The following is a 17,919-nucleotide window of genomic DNA, read 5'->3' as shown; positions in this document are numbered from 1 at the left end:
CACAATTCTAACATTTTTGGCTCTATACACCACCACAATGGGTTTCAAATGAAACGAACAAGATTTAATTTGTGGGTATTTACATCCAAATCAGGTGAACGATGTAGGAATTAGAACAGTTTGCATATGTGCCTCCCACTTGTTAAGGGACCAAAAGTAATGGGACAATTGGCTTCTCCGCTGTTCCATGGCCAGGTGTGTGTTATTCCCTCATTATCCCAATTACAATGAGCAGATAAAAGGTCCAGAGTTAATTTCAAGTGTGCTATTTGCATTTGGAATCTGTTGCTGTCAACTCTCAAGATGAGATCCAAAGAGCTGTCACTATCAGTGAAGCAAGCCATTATTAGGCTGAAAAAAACACAACAAACCCCTCAGAGATAGTAAAAACATTAGGCGTGGCCAAAACAACTGTTTGGAACATTATTAAAAAGAAGGAACGCATCGGTGAGCTCAGCAACACCAATAGACCCGGAAGACCACGGAAAACAACTGTGGTGGATGACCGAAGAATTCTTTCCCTGGTGAAGAAAACACCCTTCACAACAGTTGGCCAGATCAAGAACACTCTGCAGGAGGTAGGTGTATGTGTGTCAAAGTCAACAATCAAGAGAAGACTTCACCAGAGTGAATACAGAGGGTTCACCACAAGCTGTAAACCATTGGTGAGCCTCAAAAACAGGAAGGCCAGATTAGAGTTTGCCAAACGACATCTAAAAAAGCCTTCACAGTTCTGGACCAACATCCTATGGACAGATGAGACCAAGATCAACTTGTACCAGAGTGATGGGAAGAGAAGAGTATGGAGAAGGAAAGGAACTGCTCATGATCCTAAGCATACCACTTCTTCAGTGAAGCATGGTGGTAGTAGTGTCATGGCGTGGGCATGTATGGCTGCTAATGGAACTGGTTCTCTTGTATTTATTGATGATGTGACTGCTGACAAAAGCAGCAGGATGAATTCTGAAGTATTTCGGGCAATATTATCTGCACATATTCAGCCACATGCTTCAGAACTCATTGGACGGCGCTTCACAGTGCAGATGGACAATGACCCAACGCATACTGCAAAAGCAACCCAATAGTTTAAGGGAAAGAAGTGGAATGTTATGCAATGACCAAGTCAATCACCTGACCTGAATCCGATTGAGCATGCATTTCACTTGCTGAAGACAAAACTGAAGGGAAATGCCCCAAGAACGAGCAGGAACTGAAGACAGTTGCAGTAGAGCCCTGGCAGAGTATCACCAGGGATGAAACCCAGCGTCTGGTGATGTCTATGCATTCCAGACTTCAGGCTGTAATTGACTGCAAAGGATTTGCAACCAAGTATTAAAAAGTGAAAGTTTGATTTATGATTATTCTGTCCCATTACTTTTGGTCCCTTAACAAGTGGGAGGCACATATGCAAACTGTTGTAATTCCTACACCGTTCACATGATTTGGATTTAAATAACCTCAAATTAAAGCTGACAGTCTGCAGTTTAAGCTAATCTTGTTAATTTCATTTCAAATCCATTGTGGTGGTGTATAGAGCCAAAAATGTTGTGTCGATGTCCCAATATTTATGGACATGACTGTATATGGCGGGCCTCTACATGTTTAGCATGAACATGTGCAGGATGGCATTTAGCAGTGATCTTTGTGCATCAAAGAAAAATATATTCACCTCATCACAGGCACTCCTGGGAACACTTGCTCCATGCTGGAGGCAAAAGAACCTGACACTCCCAGGATCATGATGACATGATCACACTGGGAGCATTAGGTCTTGATGCCTCATTTTGCAAGATTGTGTGTGATATATATACATACTCACACACAGGGGGCACTATGGGGCCATATATACAGGGGGACGATGGGGGCCATGAGATGTCTTGAGGGCACTGTGAAGGCATGATTAAAAAGGGCATTGCAAGGGTTTTTTTTTTTTTTTTTTTAAGTCAATGAAGTTCATCCCTTTTTAATGGCCATGAAAAACTGAAAATGTATCTGTTTTTTTTTTTTTTTTAATACCAACCCCTGCAGTACCCTCAGTATATACACTGCTCAAAAAAATAAAAGGGAACACAAAAATGAGGCTACTTTCACACTAGCGTTCGAGCGGGTCCGTCTGATGTTTCATCAGACGGATCCGCTCCTATAATGCAAACGCTTGCATCCGTTCAGAACGGATCCGTTTGCATAACAGTTTATTTCAGATCTGATTTTTCACTTCGGAAAACTCAGATCCGACAGTATATTCTAAACACAGAAGCGTTCCCATGGTGATGGGGAAGCTTCAAGTTAGAATATACTGAGAACTGTGCACATGACTGCCCCCTGCTGCCTGGCAGGTGCTGCCAGGCAGCAGGGGGCAGACCCCCCCCCCCTCCTGTATTTAACTTATTGGTGGCCAGTGCGGCCCCCCCTCCCTCCCCAGTATTAATTGTAACCAGTGCGGCCCCCCTCCCTCTATATTCATCGGTGGCCAGTGCGGATAATAAATATGACTCATGAGCAGTGCGGTCTCCCCCTCCCTCCCTCCCCAGTATTAAATATGAGCAGTGCGGTCTCCCCCTCCCTCCCTCCCCAGTATTAAATATGAGCAGTGCGGTCTCCCCCTCCCTCCCTCCCCAGTATTAAATATGAGCAGTGCGGTCTCCCCCTCCCTCTATTCATTGGTGGCCAGTGCGGATTCAAAGTATTGTGATCAGTGCGGCCTCTCCTCTCTCCCCCCCCCCCCCCCCCCATCATTGGTGGCAGCGGAGAGTACCGATCGGAGTCCCAGTTTAAATCGCTGGGGCTCCGATCGGTTACCATGGCAGCCAAGACGCTATTGCAGTCTTGGCTGCCATGGTTACTTAGCAACAAATAGAATCATTATACTTACCTGAAGAGCTGCGATCTATGTGACCGGCCGGGAGCTCCTCCTACTGGTAAAGTGACAGGTCTGTGCGGCGCATTGCCTATAGACCTGTCACTTACCAGTAGGAGGAGCTCCCGGCCGGTCACATAGATCGCAGCTCTTCAGGTAAGTATAATGCTGCTATTTGTTGCTAAGTAACCATGGCAGCCAAGACTGCAATAGCGTCTTGGCTGCCATGGTAACCGATCGGAGCCCCAGCGATTTAAACTGGGACTCCGATTGGTACTCTCCGCTGCCACCAATGATGGGGGGGGGGAGAGATGGGAGGCCGCACTGATCACAATACTTTGAATCCGCACTGGCCACCAATGAATAGAGGGAGGGGGAGACCGCACTGCTCATATTTAATACTGGGGAGGGAGGGAGGGGGAGACCGCACTGCTCATATATAATACTGGGGAGGGAGGGGGAGACCGCACTGCTCATATTTAATACTGGGGAGGGAGGGAGGGGGAGACCGCACTGCTCATGAGTCATATTTAATATCCGCACTGGCCACCGATGAATATAGAGGGAGGGGGGCCGCACTGGTTACAATTAATACTGGGGAGGGAGGGGGGGCCGCACTGGCCACCAATCAGTTAAATACAGGAGGGGGGGGGGTCTGCCCCCTGCTGCCTGGCAGCACCTGCCAGGCAGCAGGGGGCAGTCATGTGCACAGTTCTCAGTATATTCTCACTTGAAGCGTCCCCATCACCATGGGAACGCATCTGTGTTAGAATATACTGTCGGATTTGAGTTTCACGATGTAACTCAAATCCGATGGTATATTCTAACATAGAGGCGTTCCCATGGTGATGGGGACGCTTCAAGTTAAAATATACCATCGGATTGGAGAAAACTCCGATCTGATGGTATAATCCTGACTTTACATTGAAAGTCAATGGGGGACGGATCCGTTTGAAATTGCACCATATTGTGTCAATGTCAAACGGATCCGTCCCCATTGACTTGCATTGTAAGTCTGGACGGATCCGTTTGGCTCCGCACGGCCAGGCGGACACGAAAACGCTGCAAGCAGCGTTCGGGTGTCCGTCTGCTGAGCGGAGCGGAGGACAAACGGTGCCAAACTGATGCATTATGAGCGGATCCGCATCCACTCAGAATGCATTGGGGCAGTACGGATCCGTTCGGGGCCGCTTGTGAGAGCCTTCAAACGGAGCTCACAAGCGGAGCCCCGAACGCTAGTGTGAAAGTAGCCTAACACATCCTAGATCTGAGTTAATTAAATATTCTTCTGAAATACTTTGTTCTTTACATAGTTGAATGTGCTGACAACAAAATCACACAAAAATTAAAAAATGTAAATCAAATTTTTCAACCCATGGGAGGTCTGAATTTGGAGTCACACTCAAAATTAAAGTGGAAAAACACACTACAGGCTGATCCAACTTTGATGTAATGTCCTTAAAACAAGTCAAAATGAGGCTCAGTAGTGTGTGTGGCCTCCACGTGCCTGTATGACCTCCCTACAACGCCTGTGCATGCTCCTGATGAGGTGGCGGACGGTCTCCTGAGGGATCTACTCCCAGACCTGGACTAAAGCATCTGCCAACTTCTGGACAGTCTGTGGTGCAACGTGACGTTGGTGGATAGAGCGAGACATGATGTCCCAGATGTGCTCAATTGGATTCAGGTCTGGGGAACGGGCGGGCCAGTCCATAGCATCAATGCCTTCGTCTTGCAGGAACTGCTGACACACTCCAGCCACATGAGGTCTAGCATTGTCTTGCATTAGGAGGAACCCAGGGCCAACCGCACCAGCATATGGTCTCACAAGGGGTCTGAGGATCTAATCTCGGTACCTAATGGCAGTCAGGCTACCTCTGGCGAGCACATGGAGGGCTGTGCGGCCCTCCAAATAAATGCCACCCCACACCATTACTGACCCAATGCCAAACCGGTCATGCTGGAGGATGTTGTAGGCAGCAGAACGTTCTCCACGGCGTCTCCAGACTCTATCACATCTGTCACATGTGCTCAGTGTGAACCTGCTTTCATCTGTGAAGAGCACAGGGCGCGAGTGGCGAATTTGCCAATCTTGGTGTTCTCTGGCAAATGCCAAACGTCCTGCACGGTGTTGGGCTGTAAGCACAACCCCCACATGTGGACATCGGGCCCTCATATCAGCCTCATGGAGTCTGTTTCTGACCGTTTGAGCAGACACATGCACATTTGTGGCCTGCTGGAGGTCATTTTGCAGGGCTCTGACAGTGCTCCTCCTGTTCCTCCTTGCACAAAGGCGGAGGTAGCGGTCCTGCTGCTGGGTTGTTGCCCTCCTACGGCCTCCTCCACGTCTCCTGATGTACTGGCCTGTCTCCTGGTAGCGTCTCCATGCTCTGGACACTACGCTGACAGACACAGCAAACCTTCTTGCCACAGCTCGCATTGATGTGCCATCCTGGATAAGCTGCACTACCTGAGCCACTTGTGTGGGTTGTAGACTCCGTCTCATGCTACCACTAGAGTGAAAGCACCACCAGCATTCATAAGTGACCAAAACATCAGCCAGGAAGCATAGGAACTGAGAAGTGGTCTGTGGGCACCACCTGCAGAACCACTCCTTTATTGGGGGGGGTCTTGCTAATTGCCTATAATTTCCACCTGTTGTCTATCCCATTTGCACAACAGCATGTGAAATTGATTGTCACTCAGTGTTGCTTCCTAAGTGGACAGTTTGATTTCACAGAAGTGTGATTGACTTGGAGTTACATTGTGTTGTTTAAGTGTTCCCTTTATTTTTTTGAGCAGTGTATATAATTGCCCACCAGTATAATGCCCCCAAGTGACCCCAGTATAGACAATGCCCCTATCGTGCCCCAGTATTATAAATTGCCCCCTTTGTGGCCCTGGTATTATAAATTGCCCCCTTTAGTGCAGACAAAAAAAAACAATAAAAAATACTTCTTATCTTAACCACTTGCATGCGCTGAAACATTCGCTCCTCACTTCAGGCAGCAGGACCTGCGTGCCCATCAAGATCATGTGACATCACAATGGGAGCACAGGTCTTGCTGCCTCAGGTGAGGAGCCAGTGTTCTGGCACATTCAAGTGTTTTTTTTTTGTTTTTTTAACCTCTGAAAGGTCCATTTTCACACAGTGTACAGCTGTTAAGATGGGTGCATTCCTGTATAAGCAGCCATTAAAAACAGTCCTATTGATTTTAATGGGGTCCGTCTGGCTATGGAAACGGAAAAAATAGGACATGCCCTATTCTGTCACAGCTGCTATTCACTGGCTGTTAAGGGAAAGAAATAGCCATGTAGATAGCCCCATAGACTTCGACTGTCTCTAAAAATGGCCATTTATCACAGTCGTGTGAATGCGGCCTAAAACTGGAATACCATACGATGTCCATAGACAGGTGTGGTTAGGTTTTGGGGGGGGCTCTTTTTCCAAATCTGGAGAAACCCTTTAAGATACAGGTGGTCAATTTCAAGAAACAGTGATTTAAAATAAAAATCCAAACACTTACCTTTATAGAAAACTCCCCATAATCCTTTCTTCTCAGACAAAAGCCAAGAACGTAAATGTGGAACTTTCTTGAAATAAGCACATGTACAGACAAAAAGCAGAGCAAAGACCAGAAGTCCATCCAAGGTGTAGGCTGAAAGGCAGTAAAAAAATTTCATCAATAATGAAAGTTCTAAAACTGAACACTAAAATCTTCCAGAGCAATTTCTAAATTCTACCCCAAAACAACTTTAACCCCTTTGCCAAAAATGCTACTCAGCGCTTTATATACACATACAGGCACATTTTACACCAAAATGTATTGCATTTTGAGGCATCTGTTGTGCTCAAGGCCCCCCCCCCCCCCCATTTAAAATAATGGATCTCTGATGGAAGTGACAAAAAAGGAAGCAAAATGAGCACAATGGATGCTTAAAAGGGGTTATCCAAATCTAAAAATAGCCCCCACAATGCCCGGGCCCCTCAAATAGATCATACTTACCGTACTCCCTGCATCACTCCTGATCCCTGCACAGCCGCATCTCCCTATCGCCGGATGTTTTCATCCGTGTGACGGGAAGATGTAGTGGCGGCCGTGCAGGGATCAGGAGTGACAGGGAGTGGGGGCCATTTTTAGAACTGGATAACCCCTTAAAAATAAAAATTTATTTTTCTGTTCTTCTAACAGAAACCAGAACAGTGATATGAGCCCAACCTTAGGCCTAAAGTTACATGCACATATCTTCATAAAATCACCAAAATGGGAAAGACTAAAAATCTGGTTTTAAAGGTGGACATTTTTTAATCCCTTCAGACCCCCTAGCTTAAAACCCCCTTAATGACCAGACCACTTTTTACAATTCTGCACTACACTACTTTCACGGTTTATTGCTTGGTCATACAATTTACCACCCAAATGAATTTTACCTCCTTTTCTTTTCACTTAGGCCTCCTGCACACAGCCGTTTTTTTTTTCCCGTTTACTGGCCGTTTTTTGCGTTCCGTATACGGTACCATTCATTTCAATGGTTCCGCAAAAAAAACGGAATGTACTCTGTATGCATTCCGTTTTTCCGTTCCGTTATAACATAGAACATTTCCTATTATTGCCCGCAAATCACGTTCCGTGGCTCCATTCAAGTCAATGGGTCCGCAAAAAAAAACGGAACACATACGGAAATGCATCCGTATGTCTTCCGTTTCCGTTCCGTTTTTTGCTGAATCATTTATTGAAAATGTTATGCCCAGCCCAATTTTATCTATGTAATTACTGTATACTGTATATGCCATACGGAAAAACGGAAAGGAAAAACTGAACAGAAACGGAAACACAACGGAAACAAAAAACGGAACAACGGATCCATGAAAAACGGACCGCAAAACACTGAAAAAGCCATACGGTCGTGTGCAATAGGCCTAAGAGCTTTCATTTGGTGGTATTTCATTGCTGCTGACATTTTAACTTTTTTTGATATTAATCTAAATTGACCGAAATTTTTGCAAAAAAATGACATTTTTCACTTTCGGTTGTAAAATTTTTCAAATAAAACTACATTTCTATATAAATTTTTCTCTAAATTTATTGTTCTACATGTCTTTGATAAAAAAAAAATGCAATAAGTGTATATTTATTGGTTTGCGCAAAATTTATAGCGTTTACAAACTATGGTACAAAAATGTGAATTTCCGCATTTTGAAGCAGCTCTGACTTTCTGAGCACCTGTCATGTTTCCTGAGGTTCTAGAATGCCCAGACAGTAGAAACACCCCACAAATGACCCCATTTTGGAAAGTAGACACCCTAAGGTATTCGCTGATGGGCATAGTGAGTTCATGGAAGTTTTTATTTTTTGTCACAAGTTAGCGGAAAATTATTTATTTTTTTAATTTTTTTTTAAACAAAGTCTCATATTCCACTAACTTGTGTCAAAAAATAAAATCTCACATGAACTCACCATACCCCTCACGGAATACCTTGGGGTGTCTTCTTTCCGAAATGGGGTCACATGTGGGGTATTTATACTGCCCTGGCATTTTAGGGGCCCTAAAGCGTGAGAAGAAGTCTGGAATATAAATGTCTAAAAATTTTTACGCATTTGGATTCCGTGAGGGGTATGGTGAGTTCATGCGAGATTTTATTTTTTGTCACAAGTTAGTGGAATATGAGACTTTGTAAGAAAAAAAAAATAATTATTAAATAAATTTCCGCTAACTTGTGCCAAAAAAAAAATAAAAAATCTTCTATGAACTCGCCATGCCCCTCAAAAGTGAGTCTTTTTATAGCGCCGCAGCGATTTTACTGTGTTTTTGCAGTGATCAGAAAAAAAAATAATTTCTGTCACTGCGGTGGGGCGGACTGAACACAAGTGTGCGCACAAGATCAGGCCTGATCGGGCGAACACTGCGTTTTTTGTAGAGCCTATAGAACATGTCCTTTTCTATATAGTTCTGGCAATGTGCGGATCCGCAAAATGCAGAATGCACATTGCCGGTGTCCGTGTTTTGCAGATCCGCGGCGTCCGTGTTTTGCGGATCCGTGGATCCCCCCTGTAAAGCTCCATTCAGACGTCCGTATGCGTTTTGCGGATCCGCAAAACACATACGGACGTCTGATTGTAGCCTTACAGGGGGGTGATCAGGGAGTCTATATGGGGTGATCACCCCCCTGTAAGGCTCCAGACATCCGTATGTGTTTTGCGGATCCGTGGATCCGCAAAACACATACGGACGTCTGTATGGAGCCTTACAGGGGGGTGATCAATGGCAGGGGGGTGATCAGGGAGTCTATATGGGGTGATCAGGGGTTAATAAGTGACAGGGGGTGGGGGGTGTAGTGTAGTGGTGTTGGGTGCTACTTTACAGAGCTGCCTGTGTCCTCTGGTGGTCGATCCAAGCAAAAGGGACCACCAGAGGACAAGGTATATTAGACGCTGTTATCAAAACAGCGTCTAATATAACCTTCAGGGGTTAAAAAAAAAACGCATCTACAGCCTGCCAGCGAACGATCGCCGCTGGCAGGCTGCAGATCCACTCGTTTACCTTTGGTTCCTGTGTGCGCGCGTTCACAGGAAATCTCGCCTATCGCGAGAGGACGCGCTGGCGCATCCAGGAGGAATAGCAGGGCCGCCGCCAGGACGCAATCCTGCGTACGGCGGTCCTGAGCTGGTTAAGGACCAGGCCATTTTTTGCAAATTTGACCAGTGTCACTTTAAGTGCTGATACCTTTAAAACTCTTTGATTTATCCAGGCCATCCTGAGATTGTTTTTTCACCACATATTGTACTTCATGACACTGGTAAAATGAAGTAAAAAAAAATTCATTTTTATTTATAAAAAAAAATACCAAATTTACCAAAAATTTGTAAAAAAAATTGCAAATTTCCAAGTTTCAATTTCTCTACTTCTATAATACATAGTAATACCTCCAAAAATAGTTATTACTTTACATTCCCCATATGACTACTTCATGTTTGGATCATTTTAGGAATGATATTTTATTTTTTGGGGATGTTACAAGGCTTAGAATTTTAGAAGCAAATCTTGAAATTTTTCTGAAATTTTCAAAAACCCAATTTTCTGGGTCTGAAGTCACTTTGCGAGGCTTACATAATAGAAACCACCCAAAAAATTACCCCATTCTAGAAACTACACCCTTCAAGGTACTCAAAACTGATTTTACAAACGTCGTTAACCCTTTAGGTGTTCCACAAAAATGAATGGAAAATAGAGATACAATTTCAAAATGTCAGTTTTTTGGCAGATTTTCCATTTTAATATTTTTTTTACAGTTACAAAGCAAGGGTTAACAGCCAAACAAAACTCAATAGTTATTGTCCGGATTCTGTAGTTTACAGAAACACCTCATATGTGGTCGTAAACTGCTGTACGGGCACACGGCAGGGCGCAGAAGGAAAGGAATGCCATATGGTTTTTGGAAGGCAGATTTTGCTGGATTGTTTTTTTTGACACCATGTCCCATTTGAAGCCCCCCTGATGCACCCCTAGAGTAGAAACTCCAAAAAAGTGACTCCATTTTAGAAACTACAGGATAGGGTAGAAGTTTTGTTGGTACTAGTTTAGGGTACATATGATTTTTGGTTGCTCTATATTACATTTTTTGTGAGGCAAGGTAACAAGAAAAATGATGATTACACTTACCTGTAATTGGATTTTCCTGACCCCACGACAGCACCTTAGAGAGATGGCTCCGCCCCCAGGACAGGAAACCTGCAGCATAAAAAGGTGGAGCCACTCTCCCACCTCAGTGAGTTTCCAGAGCATGAGAGGGACTCCCCTTTACGTTAGTTTAATTGTTATACATACATTTTTTTTTATTTTTTTTTATGCGACACCCGTGAACACACAGCCCTACACCAAGGGGGAGGGAATAAAAAGGTGCTGTCGTGGGATCAGGAAAATCCGATTACCGGTAAGTGTAATCATAATTTTTTTCCCCTCCCCACGTCAGCACCTTAGAGAGAGATTTCAGAGATCATCCCCAGGGTGGGAGACAGTACTCAGGACTTTTGTGCCAAAGAGAAGGTCAGAAATAGAATCAAGCTGAAGCCTATAGTGCTTATAGAAAGTGGACGGAGAAGACCAGGTGGCAGCCCGACAGATCTGTTCAATGGAAACGCTGGCCCTGTCTGCCCAGGAAGTGGACACTGCCCTCGTGGAGTGAGCCCTCACCGAAACAGGGGGAGAAACATCGGACACTGAATACGCCAAGGATATAGCTTCTCTGATCCAGCGGGCAATAGATGCCTTAGAGGCTGTATTACCTTTTCTAGCCCCACCGAACAGAACAAATAGGGCGGAAGATTTTCTCCAATCTTTAGTTACTTCCAGATACTGCAAAATACACCTCCTGACATCAAGGGAATGCAGCTCCTTCTCTCTGTCATCTTTTGGTCCTGAAAAGAAAGCTGGAAGAACTACCTCCAGAGACCTATTTGTCCTAGAAGGAACCTTCGGCATAAAACCGGGATCTGGTCTGAGAACTACCCTGTCTTCTCTGATGGACATAAAAGGGGGGTTAATGGAGAGGGCCTGAATCTCCCCAACCCTCCTGGCTGACGTTAAGGCTACCAGCAAAACTAGCTTAAGGGTAAGCAATTTAACTGAGCAAGAAACTAGAGGCTCAAAAGGATGTTTGGTTAGGCATTTAACACTAAGTTAAGATCCCAGGGAGGAAATCTAGAGCCCGTCACTGGCGTAATTCTATCAACTGCCTTAAAAAACCTAACGACCCAAGGGTCCATGGCTAAACTCCTTCTCCCTAAGACCGACAATGCTGACACCTGCACCTTCAGTGTACTTTTTGACAACCCTCTCTGTAAAAAATCCAACACCTGAACCACTGAAAATTCTAACGCCCAGGAAACCCCTTCTGCGCCTATAAAGGACAGGAACTTTCTCCAGACTCACGCATAGATAATGTTCGTCACCTCCTTCCTACTTCTCATTAGAGTGGAAATGACCTCCTTTGAGAATCCCTGACTAGCTAAAAATTACCTCTCAAATTCCACGCCGAAAGATGTAGAGACTCTACTTCCGGGTGGAACACTGGACCCTGCGACAACAGGTCCGGAATTCCTGGCAGGATCCACGGATCCGAAACTGACATGGCTCTCAACAGGGAAAACCATGCCCTCTTCGGCCAGAAGGGTGCTTTCAGGATCACTCTTGCCCCCTCGTATCTGATCTTCCTTATCACTAGCGGAATCAACTGTAGAGGGTGAAAGGCATAACCTAGTGGGAAGTCCCATCTCTGAAGGAAGGCATCCACTCCAGATGGGCACTCCTCTGGACTGAGGGAAAATAATTTTTCTACCTTTCTGTTCTCCCTCGTGGCGAACATGTCTACTGATGGCAGACCCCATAACTCCACTATCTGGGAGAAAATCTCTGGGTTCAGAGACCACTCCCCCTGACGCAACTTGTGGCGACTCAAGAAGTCTGCTCGAGAATTCTCGACTCCTCTGATGTGAATGGCTGATAGATGAAGCACTCTCCCTTCTATCTCCTCGAAAATCCATTCCGTCTCTCTTCGTAAGGAATCTGACCTGGTTCCTCCCTGATGATTGAGATATGAGACAACCGTCCGATTGGCGGACATCACTCTCACATGTTTGTTCTGGATCATTGGAAGAGCTGCTCTCAAGGCCAGCAAAACGGCTCGTAGCTCTTTCCGATTTGACGAAAACAGTCTCTGACCCTGGGACCACTCTCCCTGAAAATTCTGATCTTCCACGTGAGCCCCCCATCCCCAGGGGCTGGCGTCTGTAGTTACTACTACTGGTTCCGGAAAGGACCAGGGAACTCCCTGAGTCAAATTCCCTACCTACTTTCACCAGTCTAGGGATGAAAGAGTTACGTCTGATAATTTTATAATCGACTCCAGGGATGTCCCTGCCCGTTTCCTGGCAGCCAGGATCTTCCCCTGTAGCTGTCGAGAATGTCGTTGAGCCCACTGGACTGCTGGCATGCAGGATGTCAGAACTCCCAACAGTGACATAGCTTTCCTTATGGACAAGGCTTCTCCTGACTGAACCCTCTGAACTACTTCCTGAACCCCAGCTACCTTCTCTTTGGTGAGGAAACTTTTCTCCAGCCTGGAATTTAAAACCAGACCCAAGAAAACCTGGCTTGTTGACGGCTGCATCCTGGACTTCTGGACGTTTAACAGCCACCCTAGGGACTGAAGTACCTCCATCACCCGATTCAGCGCCCTGACACACGCCTCCTGAGATTGGGCCACCACCAGAAAGTCGTCCAGGTAAGGCATAAATGTGATGTTCTCCCTTCTGATGAAGGAAGCCATCTCCGCCACTACCTTGGTAAAGATCCGAGGCGCCATGGAAAGGCCAAAGGGAAGCGCCTGGAACTGGAAGTGAAGAGGACTCGACTTGGTTCTTACAGCCACCCGGAGGAATCTCTGGTGATCTGGATGTATCGGAATATGGTGGTAGGCATCTTTTAAATCCAGAACCGCCATATGACAGCCTGGAGATAAAAGATATATTGCTGACCTGATGGTTTCCGTTTTGAATTTTCTGGCTTTCAGGAATTTGTTCAGGTATATGAGATTTATTATTGTCCGGTATGACCCATCTGGTTTCTTCACTAGGAACAGGGTAGAATAGAAACCTTTCCCTAGCTCTGACTCTGGGACAGGAATTAACACGTTTTTGCTTGTTAATTTTTTTTTTCTTGCAGCATTACGAGAGAAGATCTTGAAATCACAAATCTTTCTGCGGGATATCTTAAGAATTCCAATCTTAGACCCTCCCGCAGAAGACCTACCAACCATTTTCCTGCCATCTTCTCCCAAGCAGGAAGGAAGAATTTTAATCTTCCTCCTACTGGGATCATGGCGTCATTGCTTTCCCTGTTATCCAGGCCATTCTGAGATTGTTTTCTCATCACATATTTGTACTTTTTATTTATAAAAAATAAATAAAAAATTTACCCAAAATTTGGAAAATTTTGCACATTTCCAAATTTCAATTTCTCCACTTTTATAATCGATAGTAATAACTCCATAAATAGTTATTACTTTACATTCCCCATATGTCTACTTAATGTTTGGATCATTTTGGGAATGACATTTTAGTTTTTGGGGACGTTCGAAGGCTTCGAAGGAAATCTTGAAATTTTTCAGAAAATTTCCAAAATCCACTTTATAACCTCCTCAGGACCGCCGTACGCAGGATTGCGTCCTGGCGGCGGCCCTGCTCTTCTGGATGGACGCATATACGCGTCCTCTCCGCGATAGCCGAGATTTCCTGTGAACGCGCGCACACAGGAACGGAAGGTAAGCGAGTGGATCTCCAGCCTGCCAGCGGCGATCGTTCGCTGGCAGGCTGGAGATGTGATTTTTTTTAACCCAAAACAGGTATATTAGACGCTGTTTTGATAACAGCGTCTAATATACCTGCTACCTGGTCCTCTGGTGGTCCCTTTTGTTTGGATCGACCACCAGAGGACACAGGCAGCTCAGTAAAGTAGCACCAAACACCACTACACTACACTACACCCCCCCCCTGTCACTTATTAACCCCTTATCAACCACTGATCACCCCATATAGACTCCCTGATCACCCCCCTGTCATTGATCACCCCCCTGTCATTGATCACCCCCCTGTAAGGCTCCATTCAGAGGTCCGTATGATTTTTACGGATCCACTGATGATTGGATCGGATCCGCAAAAAACGTACGGACGTCTGAATGGAGCCTTACAGTGGGGTGATCAATGACGGGGGTCATCACCCCATATAGACTCCCTGATCACCCCCCTGTCATTGATCACCCCCCTGTCATTGATCACCCCCCTGTAAGGCTCCATTCAGACGTCCGTATGTTTTTTACGGATACATGGATCGGATCCGCAAAACACATACGGACATCTGAATGGAGCCTTAAAAGGGGGGTGATCAATGACAGGGGGGTGATCACCCCATATAGACTCCCTGATCACCCCCCTGTCATTGATCACCCACCTGTAAGGCTCCATTCAGACATTTTTTTGGCCCAAGTTAGCGGAAATTATTATTATTTTTTCTTACAAAGTCTCATATTCCACTAACTTGTGTCAAAAAATAAAATCTCACATGAACTCACCATACCCCTCACGGAATCCAAATGCGTAAAAATTTTTAGACATTTATATTCCAGACTTCTTCTCACGCTTTAGGGCCCCTAGAATGCCAGGGCAGTATAACTACCCCACAAGTGACCCCATTTTGGAAAGAAGACACCCCAAGGTATTCTGTGAGGGGCATGGCGAGTTCCTAGAATTTTATATTTTTTGTCACAAGTTAGTGGAATATGAGACTTTGTAAGGAAAAAAAAATAAACAATCATCATTTTCCGCTAACTTGTGACAAAAATTAAAAGTTCTATGAACTCACTATGCCCATCAGCGAATACCTTAGGGTGTCTACTTTCCGAAATGGGGTCATTTGTGGGGTGTTTGTACTGTCTGGCCATTGTAGAACCTCAGGAAACATGACAGGTGCTCAGAAAGTCAGAGCTGCTTCAAAAAGCGGAAATTCACATTTTTGTACCATAGTTTGTAAACGCTATAACTTTTACCCAAACCATTTTTTTTTTACCCAAACATTTTTTTTTATCAAAGACATGTAGAACAATAAATTTAGAGAAAAACTCGTTTTTTTTGCAAAATTTTACAACTGAAAGTGAAAAATGTCATTTTTTTGCAAAAAAATCTTTAAATTTCGATTAATAACAAAAAAAAGTAAAAATGTCAGCAGCAATGAAATACCACCAAATGAAAGCTCTATTAGTGAGAAGAAAAGGAGGTAAAATTCATTTGGGTGGCAAGTTGCATGACAGAGCAATAAACGGTGAAAGTAGTGTAGGTCAGAAGTGTAAAAAGTGGCCTGGTCATTAAGGGTGTTTAAGCTAAGGGGGCTGAGGTGGTTAAGGACCAGTTCAGGTCTGAAGTCACTTTGTGAGACTTACATAATAATCACCCAAAAATGACCCCATTTTAGAAACTACACCCCTCAAGGTATTCAAAACTGATTTTACAAACGTCGTTAACCCTTTAGGTGTTCCACAAGAATTAATGAAAAATGTAGATGAAATATCCGAATTTCACTTTTTTGGCAGATTTTCCAATTTAATAATTTTTTTCCCCACTAACAAAGCAAGGGTTAACAGCCAAACAAAACTCAATATTTATTGCCCTGATTCTGTAGTTTACAGAAACACCCCATATGTGGTCGTAAACTGCTGTACGGGCACACGGCAGGGTGCAGAAGGAAAGGAATGTCATATGGTTTTTGGAAGGTAGATTTCACTGGGATAATTTTAAGTTGCCATGTCACATTTGAAGACCCCCTGATGCACCCCTAGAGTAGAAACTCCAAAAAGGTGACCCCATTTTGGGAACTATGGGAGAAGGTGACAGTTTTGTTAGTACTATTTTACAACTTTTTGTGAGGCAAGATAACAAAAAACAGCTGTTTTGGCACAGTTTTTTTTAATTTGTTTGTTATTTACAATGTTCATCTGACAAGTTAGATGATGTAGTATTTTTATAGAGCAGGTTGTTATGGATGCGACAATACCAAATATGACTTTTTTGGTTGTTTGTTTCAGTTTTACATAATAAAGCATTTTTGAAAAAAAAAAAATTTTTTAGTGTCTCCATATTCTGAAAGCCATATTTTTTTTTTTTTATTGTTTGGGCGACTGTCTTATGTAGGGGCTCATTTTTTTTCGGTATGAGATGCAATTTTAATGGCACTATTTTGGGGTGCATATGACTTTTTGATCGCTTGCTATTACACTTTTTGTGATGGAAGGTGATTTTTGGACACTTTTTTTTTTACGGTTTCCACCCGAGGGGTTAGGTCATGTGGTATTTTTATAGAGCAGGTTGTTACAGACGCGGTGATACCAAATATATCTACTTTTTTTTTTACATTTAACACACATAGGTGTGCACCCTAAAGCACAAACACACACACTGCGCATTAGCCCACATTATCAGCCCTTATGCCTCATTAGCCCCCATTATGCCTCTCATTACAGCCCTTATGCCTCTCATTAGCCATTATGCCTCCAGCAGCCTCATTTTTTATAAAATAAAAAAACACTTACCTCTCTGTTCCTGGATGCCGTCGCTAATCGCCGCCCGTGATCCTCTTCCTCCTGCTGTTGGCTGTGCTCTGAACTGGCGCACCCACGTGACGTCACAAAGCTCCTCATGCTATGCGTAGCCCTGCACAGTCGACGACCAGGAAGCGATAAGTACATAGCGTTCACCGCTTCCTGGTCCTCCGGTACTAATGAGCGCTTCCAAAATGGAAGAGCTTCATTAGTATTCGCCACACAGGCTGGCCCAGGCACATCCGGCACGCCTATGTTAACACAATGAAAGTATTTTTGAATTGGTACTATTTTAGGGGGCATATGCCTTTTTGATCGCTTGGTGTTGCACTTTCAGTGATGTAAGGTGACAAAAAGTTGGGTTTTTTTTAGAAGTTTTTATTTTTTGACGGTGTTCACCTGAGATGTTAGATCATGTGATATTTTTATAGAGCCGGTCGATACGGACGCGGCAATACCTAATGTGTCTACTTTTCTTTTTTTCCCTATTTTGTACTTTATTTTGCGAAAAGGACACTTTTTTTTATTTTTTTTTTACTTGAAACTTTAAATTATAATTTTTTAAACTTTATTTTAATTCATATGCAAATGAGCACTCGCAAGTGCCCAGGGGTGGCGTTCAGTGTGTAAGTGCCCAGGCTGCTCTGCCTTCTTTTCACTTTATTCCACCCCAGCCTCTGCCTTTGCCCGCTCTCCAAGTCTCTTGCCTCATTGATAGGTCTGGACTTGGAGGGCGGGCAAAGGAAGAGGCAGAGCAGCCTGGGCACCTACACACTGAACGCCGCCCCTGGACACTTGTGGGTGCTCATTTGCATATGAATTCAACTTCGTTTTTCCTGCTGGTGCAAGTCTAAAGAAAAGAACAAAAGTACCGTTACAATCCTGTATAGGTGTGCTACAGAGCCATGTAAGCACT

General features: G+C 44.3%; 1 protein-coding gene across 1 annotated transcript in view; it reads right to left on the bottom strand.

Moving 5' to 3' along the window:
* Positions 1–17,919, bottom strand: part of TMEM167B (transmembrane protein 167B) — a 51,886-nt gene that overhangs the window by 29,686 nt on the left and 4,281 nt on the right. Inside the window, exon 2 of the mRNA XM_040424135.1 lies at positions 6,385–6,516. Coding sequence (XP_040280069.1) covers positions 6,385–6,516 — 132 coding nt within the window. The remainder of the gene's footprint in view (positions 1–6,384; positions 6,517–17,919) is intronic.

Source organism: Bufo bufo, chromosome 3 (genome assembly GCF_905171765.1).
Source record: "Bufo bufo chromosome 3, aBufBuf1.1, whole genome shotgun sequence".
Lineage (NCBI taxonomy): Eukaryota > Metazoa > Chordata > Amphibia > Anura > Bufonidae > Bufo > Bufo bufo.
This window is presented reverse-complemented; position numbering and strand designations above follow the sequence as displayed.